This window comes from Monopterus albus, unplaced genomic scaffold, assembly GCF_001952655.1.
Source record: "Monopterus albus unplaced genomic scaffold, M_albus_1.0 scaffold199.1, whole genome shotgun sequence".
Classification (NCBI taxonomy): domain Eukaryota; kingdom Metazoa; phylum Chordata; class Actinopteri; order Synbranchiformes; family Synbranchidae; genus Monopterus; species Monopterus albus.
In genome coordinates, this window is record NW_018128079.1 from 17,482 (window position 1) to 27,791 (window position 10,310).

Sequence of the window (10,310 nt, forward strand, 5' to 3'; positions counted from 1 at the left end):
GAGATCAAAATCCCCCCCCCCCCCCCCCCACCAGAGACATACTACTAACACCTCTAGCAATTTGTCAGGCAAAATGAATATCCTTAAATTAATGAAAAATGTGAGTAAGCAGTGTGAATAAATGCACCAGTACTAAAACAAAAGAAAGGTGTTACCAATAAGTGAGACGTTTTTACCACCTCTCATGTACAGTCAGCTCAATATGCAGTAGCAATTTTGTTTAATGAATAACCATAATTACCAGTTTGCTGACTCTAGTTGCCTTTACATACAATATACACAGTAGCTTTGCGCCACTTAAATCAGGTGTTTTCATGTGCTGAGTCAGTGGATCAGACCCGTTGTCCCGAGCACAACTAAGAAAACACCAAACCACAAGTGGACCGCAATGGCCTGAGCTGCGCCCGCCCTGGAACGGTACACGACTCTGCCGTCCAGAGGCTGCGTAGGTCTGAAGATGTCTGTCATGGGCTGTCCCGTCCAAAAACGACACTGCCGGAATATTGCATCCAGCTGCAGTAGAGAGGAATAATAAGAAGTTTAATGTATATAGGAGGAAGGAGGTAGTTTATACAGGAAAAAAACAAGATGAAAGGTCAAAAATTAGAAAGGCAGATTCAACTTATTTAGTCAGAAGTTGCATGAAGTATTATTTTAATGCTCAGAGGCTTCAAATAAAATAGCTTTAGTTTATTTTTAAAGGCACCTCTCTGTCAAGATTTTCAGTGTTGCTCTTAAAATTCATTATGAAGTCATTCATATTTTTAATGACTAGAAATCTAATTATAAAAGTTTTATTTTACACTTCACCTGTATACTGACCCTGATAAAGTTGCGTCACAATTTCTCCTTAAATGGAGATGAGACAGTAATATTTGCTCACCTGTCGACTGCTGATCAACAGGGTCCTTTGAAAAACTGTCCAGGCGACTGCTTGTTCACAACCTGGAGTTGTCATGGAGCCCACATAGCGGTAGTAACTGTGGAGGTCCTTCGCAGAGGGGATGATGTCACTGAGGTGAAAGTTTGACATCACTGTGCTGCTGCCTTTACTCAGACATAAGGGAACACAAGTGTGAGGAAGTGAAGCTGAAGAATGGGGTTATGTTCAAAGTCATAGGCTTAGAGCCCTTAAATAAAGAAGTTAGTTATGGTTTATATTTATGTTTTTCACATGTAAGTAACCAAACTTATACCATTGTTTTGTACTCGGCCCAAAGCAGCAATTACATTGTTCAAATGTGGATGATCGTCTTTTGTTTCCTGTGAGGAGACACCGTCATTATTATGGCACAAGCCTAAATGGTCATTTAATTAATTCTTATTAAATTGAATATATTTTGATGTATTACCTCAAACAGAAATGCGAGCAGAGCTATACCTGCCATATCATGTTCTGCCTCTGCCAGAGAGCTGTATGGTTCTTTGATGTGGACTATATGCAGCTGCACAGTGAGAAGACAGAGGGGTACAGTTATTACTGTAGTGCCCTGTGGTTAAAACTGTTGACCTTTGTTAAAACACCACCTGATTTTAGCTTAGTGCTACACAAATCAATATTGAACAACACAGAACACGTGTGTTTTTGTCAAATGAGCTCTGCCTGAAGCTGCTATAATTCTATTATGCCTTACCTAATGACATGCCATATGCTTGAACGTCCACTTGTAAAACACTGGCGCCTAGTAAACAGTACTAAAAAAAAGCCTGCTTATTATGTGCTTGCTCTTGACTGGTGTACCTCCATGGGGAATCTCTCTCCGTCGATGGTGTGCTCTGATCCTGGTCTCCCACTCCCTCCCCAGTGGAAATGAAACTGGTTGGCTCTGTAGTGACCCGGCAGAGCTCCTCCAGTCAGTCGAACTGACTGCGGCAGGGCAAAGTGAGCTGTAGGGCAGAGTGAATGTTTCTTAACACAGATGTCAAAGCTGCAATGCATTTTCACAGGGAACAGGAACCTTTCGAGGGGCCGGGTTCCACTACTTTTACAAAAGGAGCCAGGTCTCAATTAAGCTTTACCCCCAAAGACGTCCTGGCTCAGGGGGGTAGTACTTCTTGAACTTCCAGGAACTTTTGGGGTGGAGCCTGCAGCGCTGAATGTTGCTTATTGGTCATTATGTTTGTTTTCCAAAGCATTGTCATAGGTTACAGCCAGTATTTTTAAAAAATCCACAGCTACAAACATTGTAGCTTGTTGCTGCCAATAATCAGGATGGAGCAATGACTGATGGACCAGTGACAAAGTCCAGGTGTTAATGTCCACTTTTGTACAAAGAAACCTGCACTGGAATCGCAAGTCACCGTGTGCTGAAAGAAATATTTACCTATGGAAAAGTTCCTAGATATTAGTTCCTGGGAATTAAGGTTCCTGGTACTATTGAAGTATATGTAGCATTAACAGGCTGGACTGAACATAATGTTAGAGAATATTACCCTAAAGTACTGTATGTTATATAAACCAAATCATGCTCTTTATTACCAGAGTGTCCTTTGTTTGTCACTGTAATGTTGATTGGGTTGGTGTGACCAATGAAGTCGAAGGGTGGCAGGCTGCTGTCAACGTGCACTTTGCTGGTGACAATATTAATTGGTGACTGGTGTAATCCTCCACAGCTGGGAAACTGCACTTCCCAGCGGCTGGGGTCTAGACAACACAAACAGCAACATACACAACATCATCAGATCTTTGGCTTCAGTGACTGGTTGTGCTGTCTGATTGTTATCTTTCAGATCATTCAGAAAGATTTTGTTTTCCCTGTGTAGCAGATGAGAGAAGGGATGGAGGTGTCCCACTCTCCTTAATCCACTCTGAGTAAAAAGGGTACCTTCTCGTGAGGTCTCTACACAGAATTATCACTCGACTCAACAGTTTCTATCTGCTTTATAGCCAGTTTCAGCTCTTTGCTTTGGTTTTAGAGCTCACAACTGTTTTGGTTCACTCACACAACTCTCATTGTGTTGTTGTTTGTTTGCTTACTTGTTTCTTTGTTTTAGCGAAAGCTTTCTCAAATGCTACATTATAAGCTACGTGACGTACAGACACAGCATTTATCTGGTGAACCTTGTGGAACATTTAACAGCTATGGGGTGCACAGAAGCATGATACAGCTAATACGGTCCAGATCAGTGTTTTATCTTCAGCAGTTCTGAATCTGCGCTCACTGATGGATTTGTCTCTTAAAGTCCTTGGCAGGCTCTCTGTCTGCTCTTACCTCTGCATGTGTCATCACAGGAGTACTGGCTCTGGTAACACCACTGAGCTGGAGAAAGAGTACAGACACGGGCATTACAGTAACCTATATTCTCGTTCAGGATATTTATCCCTTGTGTCAAACAAGCTGGCTTTCTGCACTTAAATAAATATTAACTTCTCTAACATCCACGCTTGATGAGCTCAATGTCTCTCTCAGTCACAAGTCGTACCAGCTGTTCTGTTTGTGCAAGCACAAACACATAATCCAAGATAATTATTCATTTTCACATTACTACTTCTTCAGCATGTTTTTTTACGTGTTCACCAGTTAAAAATAAATTCTCTCATGGCACTTATATAAATAAATCATGGCAAAATCACCACCAATGACAAATTAATGATGCATTACAGTCATAGCACACAATCTGACCAGTGACCTCCTGAGCAGCTGTCAAAACACGGAGCTTAGTGCATATTAACTGGAGATTAACAGGGAAAATAATAATGGGACAAAGCATCTTCTGAACTGGGACCACTTTGAACTTGTAGGGTTAAAGAGAAACCACAATGACTGCCATTAATTTAACAGAGTGCTTACATTCAGCTGACTAGCTAAAAAGATGCTGCCTATATTGTACACTAGCTGCAGTGCCATTAGGCCAAATGCATTAACTGATGTGGATTTTAGTGCCGAGTCTCTTGCCTTAAATACAACTAACATTTTCTGGTGCCTTATAAATGATATTGATCAGATTAGTCTTATTTTATGTCATGCATGTAGCATGATATTTACATTAATTTCTCTAACTGTGTTGTTTTGGAGTATTTTGGTGTAATTGATCTCAGTAGGGAGTGGGGGTGGGGTGGTGTACTGTGCAGCAGCGATGTCCCCGGCCGGGAGTAAATAAGAAGTGCAGCCAAACTTAGCTAAAGATAGCGCTATGTGTGTCTCATGTTTACACAAAATAAACTGTCTGACTCTTAGTAATGTATGGTTTATTATTTCACAGAACTAGGGGTTTAATTGACCTTTTTATAAATGTATTTCAGGCTGTGCCCCAGTCTGGCCACCCCAATCAAATTTTCCTAGATCTGCCCCTGGTGATTTCTTACAAATGTTCAAAAGTTTTGTTCCTCTGCATAGTTTTAAATAGTGAACTAGTGAACACAACAGGGATACAGCATCTTCAGTGGGAATAACATCGAGCATGTTTTGAGCAGAAGACTCTCACAGTTTGTCTGGTCACACTGGAAGCTGATTTGTTTGTATTGTATTTACTTACATGTCATATTAAAATGAAGATGCTTCACTTAATTTTTAGTTAGTTTGAGTAAAAGGCACTAATTCACATTATTGGAGCTACACATATCACACTGAATAATAGCCCAGATAAAAATACACACTGATTTTTAATCTTGCAGACATGTCAGTTGTCTGTTCTGATTACACTGATTGCATTCAGTGTAAAGTGGCTGTCTGGATCAGAAAACCTTTTTCCAGCTCCATCACTGCCTCTCCACCGCTGTGCTAAACACCCAGCTGGTGCTGATGAAGCCATTTTTGCTGTGGTTGTGTATCATGTTGCTGATGTGAATGAAGTTCCAGTGTGTGACGCCATGGTGGGAATGAAAGGTGCTATAGAGAACCTTTTAGCTGATTAACCCCGCTGTCGCCCCACAGTGCCATTCTTCAAAAGAGGACAACAGTTCTCACCAGCTGAGAACAATGCACAGGTGGAGGTTGGCTTTACTCCACCTGGCTCATACACTGAGCAGCACCAGCAAGGGAAATCTAAGCCTGTCCACTGTAAATCCACCAACTCTGCTTTGTTTTCCTTAATTTCTTTTCCCCTTTCCTTATACTTAGTGCTATTTTTTAATTAGCCAGCATCTTAGAAGAAAATCATGCCTTAAATCAATGGCCCCCAAAATGTTTTTGCGTTAAAAGCAACACTATGCATTTGCAAGAAGTAACATATTCTTCTTATGAACTGTAAGCATTAGAAAACACTGCAGATTAATTCAGCACACTCATGATTTTTCCTGCTACAGCCACACATGGTCTGTATGAGCGGTACACTGCTTATGCTAGCTGATGTTAGCTAAAGTTAGCAGGCTTTGGTTAGATGTCACTGTGTGACTGTCAGTGAGTCCGTGTGCTGACGTTTTTTTCAAAATACCTTTTTTTTAAATTTCTTATTGCGAATTGTGACCAAAGTGGTTGTGTTTCAACAAAGATTACTTAATATTGCTTTAAAATAGAGCAATGGCATTGTGACACTAGAGCTACAAGAATTAGTCAAATAAAATCAGTGATCTACAGAAAATTAGTTGGCAACTATGTTGACAACAGAAAAATTATTTTGAAGTAGAAATACTGTACATTTCTCAAATGGCAGAATTTGGTGCATTTACCTATGTTACATTATAACAAGTTCATGTGTTTTGTGTTCACAGGCATTTTTTTTACTGTTTTCTAATGTTTTATGGAACAAGCAAGTGGTTAGTTTATTGTTAAATTAATCAACAGGCTAATTGATAATGAAAATAATCATAACTGCCCTGCTTGAAATCCTGGTTGCACATAAATTGCAAATGGCTATTAGTTGTTTTTCTCTCCTTTTTAAAATTTTGTCTCAAAAAAATAAAATTAGAAAAACAGCAATGATGAAAGTATTCTGTGTTGCAAAAATGTTTTTTCTTCTTTCCTTCTTTGTGAGCACTCCCCAGGTTGAAATCCAGTCTATTAATTACACCTTTAGCTCCAACCTAACTAATACTATGTTAAGCTGGATTAAAAGTGCTTTTTCAAGTATAAAACTCCCAAATGAGTATGTGTGCAAAGGTGTAAACTGGGCCCAGAAAACAAAACCCAAGCTTAGCTCTTAATTCAGTTTGAGCTGTTTTAGTAATTTGTGTGTGTCCTACCTGTGGCTTGAGAGAGGAGAGAAACCAGAGTGAGGAGGCAGAGAGAACAATCCATGACCAGAGAAGACCCTGACTAAATGCGGCTGTCTTCACATACTGACTCTGAGGGTGGGAGGGAAACTGTCATGAGACAATAACAAAAGGTGTGTGCGTGTGTGTATGTAAGCGTTAGTTTAAGAAAGAGAAAAAGTGACTGAGCAAATACCCCAATTTGTCAGGTGTGTGAAAGAGGAAGGAGACACCTGGTGGCCAAATCAGATACTGACGTTATTTCCAGCTAGTTTCCTGTGCTGCATGGAAGCAGCCTCTGCCTCTCCCATTCAGACCAAAAACTGAGTCACAGTCCCATATATATCCTCATCTGCTCCCAATCATATACTCCTGCCCTAAATTTTAATGAAAAAATATAAATATAGAGGTACTGCACACAGACATTCACTCAGTCATCAGCTTAAATGATTGACCAGCTTTTGTACATAACAGAAAGAGACTCTAGTCCTGTAACCAGTGGCAATTATATAGTGTAATTTACTCACAGATGAAGTGTTTCCATTTGGGCACTAAAAATACAACTCGGCATTGAAAACAAAATAACTGAAAAAGGAAATGTTGACACTGAAACACTTGTGAGACCAGTGATAGCAGTCAGGAATCTTTATTGTCATTATGCATAGCACAATTAAATTTTTATATGAGCTTCACCTCAAACAGCTGCATTACTAAAATTCATCCTGGCTGCTCTTTGACCAATATATAATACAATAAACAATATACTGTAATAACAAGCCATGAAAATCAAAACTGACACATGGAGAAATATATTTATTTCAGTATTAATCTAATATACATGCATATTTTATTAAACTATTAATAATAGAATCCTTACGAATTTAATGGCTTACTACTGTTGTTTAAAAAATGCTTTCATTTGTTGCAGGTGTTTCAGGAAATGTTTTAGGAAAATAAAAAATTAAAATGTAAGATAAAACTCAGGCAGTGCCCTGTGATTGAACACTAATGTGTCAGAGACAAAGTGGACATGTCGTCTTCTCTGTCTTCAGTGAGAACAAAACCTAACATGAGGTTAACGGTTCATCAGTCATTAAAATGGAATGGACTCAGTCAACTGTAGGTAATTCCTACAAAATAAAACAAGTTTCATTACGACAAAAATGACAGGTTAGTTCAATACACTTCAGCTTTTTGACCCTTCAGCGATGGTGCTGTTAGTAAATTCTGTGTAGCAAATGCTAAGTACTGTTCATATCACAGTAAGGTGAAAAAATACTGACATCATACTATCAGTGATATAGTAGACTTATTATTTTGAAAAAAATAAAGATACGTTTAAATTTTAAGTATGCAAGCCTGGTGAGCACAAACATAAGAACCATACATGGGAATAAATAATTACCTTCATGAAAATCAGATGCTCTCTGCAGTGAGCTCCATTAAACTTATGACCATTATTGAAATGAAAAGTGTTTTAAGGCAACACCTGAAATATTCCCTGCATTACAGTGGTCCCTGCAGATGCTTATTTGGTTTCTGCAGAAAGCTGTTCATGCTGCTCTTCTTCTCCCTGGTGCCAAGGGTTAAGGAAACCACAGATCCAGATGCCTTCAATGATAATTCTGAAAAAAATGAAAAACAAAATCTCCAATTAGAGGCCCATCGTCTTCCTCTGCATTGACACTGCCCACTGGTGGTGCTGAGATCTGTGTAAAAATACTGTGTCAGTACCATAGTATAAAACAACAATACTCCATTAAAAGTAAATGTCCGGCATCCCAGACTGTACTTAAGTATCAGCAGCAAAGTGTATTTCAAGTATCAGAAATACAGTAATATTATTCTGCTGTATTACTTTCGCTTGGCAGACACTTTGTCCGTCAAACCACGAAGGAGCACGAGCAACATATCTGAACTGTATCCAGCTTTGCTTCCCCATGATGCACAGTGCAAACATGCTGTGCCTACAAACACAGTGGAATGGCCTCCATAACTCACCTGTAGCACAACAGCGGCCACCACAGGCAGGACGGCTAAGAGCGCCATCCATCTGATCCAGCCCAGGTCTACAGCCTTCAGGATGAAGAAGCGAGCCCAGCCTAGTTTCTTGACTGTGTGGGGTGGGTACCTCATGCTGTTCATCCCCTCCTTATTCAGCTTTTTGATGAGACAACTACGCAGGTGGCTCAGCTGGTCAAAGCTGAACTTGCCGTGGTAGCAACCCATACCACTGTTTCCTGTACATGAAATACACAAGGAGACGGTTTAATGGAGCTAGAGGTGGTTTCTGAAGCCATGTCACCACCTGACACACAGTTTGGACAGAGTATAAATTGCCTTAATGTCCCCCTAGACATTCATTTACACCCTGCCCCTCAGACAATCTGCTGCCATTGAGTGAGTGAGCAGGTAAATTCATCAATGTATGAAAAAAACAAAAGAGAGCATTAGTAGTAAACTCTAATACCATTTCTGCAAAGAGTCATCACTCTGGGTACTCACCCACTCCTCCAAAAGGCAGAGAGCTGACAGAATAGTGTACGAGACAGTCGTTGGCCAGCAGTCCTCCACTGGAGGTCTCGTCTCTCATTCTCTGTATCACCTTTAGAGAGAAGAGAAAAAAAGCTCGTTATTCCCATGAGTCTGAATCTGTGTACATGTGTACATGTACAGGTCTGTGTCTGTTGCCTGCTTAGCTGTGCAGCTGCATATGTGCAGTATCTACTGTTGAATACCTTGTCATCTGATGTGAAGACATAGAGGGCCAGAGGTTTTTCTCTCTTGTTGATAAATGTGATCGCTTCGTCCAGGCTGCTGATCGGTAAGATGGGAAGCACAGGTCCAAATATCTCCTCCTGCATCACCTTCGCCTCTGGCTTCACGTCACGCAGAATCGTTGGAGCTATACACAGCACAGAAATACTACTTATCAAATCAATGCTTTTACATTTTGTTCTCCATTCTTAACATGTGTACAGGAAGGAAAATAGCTCCAAAGAAATGCTTTTGAGCCAACTGAATCACATACTCAGGTAGATAACGCCTTTCATATGAAGAGCTGGGGGCTGTCAGGGGTATTAGTACCTATGTAGCAGTCTGACTCATCGTTGTCTCCTTCTACAGCGATGGTGCTGTCTTCCAACATGGCCATAATCCTCTTGAAGTGGTGCTGGTTGATGATGCGTCCATAGTCAGAGCAGGTCTTTGGGTTGTCTGTGTAAAACTCCTGCCAGAGGAAACCATCTCATAACTATGCAAATATTCTCATAAAATCCAGACAAACTCAATTAACTGAAGACACCACCTGTGTTGAAGTGGTACAAATAAACCATTACTTAGTGTTAGAGCTGTGTTTTCAGCTTGTCACTACCTTAATGGACTTCTTGACCTCTTCGATGACCTGGTCCTGGATGCTGGGCTCACAAAGGATATAGTCTGGGGCAATGCAGGTCTGACCACAGTTAGTGTACTTTCCCCAAGTGATACGCCTATACAGGAAAGAAATAAATGTCAGGAGGGTGCCAGGAAAAAACAGCTACAGAGTGACTGAGGAGGTAAAAGCAAGTTGTTGTGACCTGCAGGCTATGGCTATGTCACACTTCTTGTCAATGTAGCAGGGGGTCTTTCCACCCAACTCCAGGGTGACAGGCGTCAGGTGCTTGGCGGCAGCGTCCATGATCACTTTGCCCACCATGCTGTTGCCGGTGTAGAAGATGTGATCGAACCGCTGGCGCAGCAGCTCCTGGGTCTCTGACACTCCTCCGGTTACTACCGGGTAAAGCTCCTGACATACACACATTCAGGTGTCACTAAGCTGCATAAATAAGGTTTCTATGTCATTTGCAGAAATGAAAATAAAAGTGATTGCTGGCTATTTGCATATTATACAATCCAAGCAGACACTCTCACATTCCCTGCTAGGAGCCTGTGTCTGCATGGGCGCCCAAGTAAAGTCTGTAAAGGTGTACACTGTTTGCCTGATACCCTGTCACTACAGACAGTCAGCAGAAGAAGCTGCTGATAATTTCCTTGCTGAAAATGATCCTGTTTGTGAGTGTGTAAATGTCATTATTTCTTTCTGTCAATAACATCCACATTTAGTGAGTGTGGAGGGTAAAATTTCTGTCATAACAATAATATTCTTACATCTCATGAACACAAAAATATGAATCTGTCT

The 10,310-nt window shown here is 40.6% G+C and overlaps 2 protein-coding genes across 2 annotated transcripts in view; both read right to left on the reverse strand.

The window, feature by feature from the left end:
* Positions 1-198: 198 nt before the first annotated feature.
* ca4c (carbonic anhydrase IV c) lies at positions 199-3,848 on the reverse strand. The gene is made up of 9 exons (XM_020617999.1): positions 3,803-3,848; positions 3,378-3,431; positions 3,213-3,260; positions 2,480-2,644; positions 1,742-1,887; positions 1,353-1,445; positions 1,197-1,263; positions 884-1,047; positions 199-513 (listed from the first exon to the last, which is right to left on the reverse strand). The coding sequence occupies exons 1-9, from the start codon at positions 3,846-3,848 to the stop codon at positions 325-327; spliced, it is 972 nt and encodes a 323-aa protein (XP_020473655.1). The 3' UTR covers positions 199-324.
* Positions 3,849-7,027: 3,179 nt separating this feature from the next.
* aldh3a2b (aldehyde dehydrogenase 3 family, member A2b) overlaps positions 7,028-10,310 on the reverse strand; it is an 8,649-nt gene continuing 5,366 nt past the window's right edge. Inside the window, exons 5-11 of the mRNA XM_020618002.1 lie at positions 9,709-9,917; positions 9,504-9,621; positions 9,218-9,359; positions 8,869-9,035; positions 8,636-8,735; positions 8,132-8,370; positions 7,028-7,755 (exon numbers count right to left, since the gene is read on the reverse strand). Coding sequence (XP_020473658.1) covers positions 7,744-7,755; positions 8,132-8,370; positions 8,636-8,735; positions 8,869-9,035; positions 9,218-9,359; positions 9,504-9,621; positions 9,709-9,917 — 987 coding nt within the window. The 3' untranslated portion in view covers positions 7,028-7,743. The remainder of the gene's footprint in view (positions 7,756-8,131; positions 8,371-8,635; positions 8,736-8,868; positions 9,036-9,217; positions 9,360-9,503; positions 9,622-9,708; positions 9,918-10,310) is intronic.

What these genes read in the sequence shown, in the direction of transcription:
- ca4c (XM_020617999.1), bottom strand. Translation starts at nt 3,848, where the DNA reads ATGGCACTGCAGCTAGTGTACAATATAGGCAGCATCTTTTTAGCTA. An exon ending in TGAGCTCATCAAGCGTGGAT is followed by an intron (nt 3,261 to 3,377) that starts GTTAGAGAAGTT and finishes CTCTTTCTCCAG; the next exon opens with CTCAGTGGTGTTACCAGAGC. An exon ending in GGGCCGAGTACAAAACAATG is followed by an intron (nt 1,048 to 1,196) that starts GTATAAGTTTGG and finishes GTCTGAGTAAAG; the next exon opens with GCAGCAGCACAGTGATGTCA.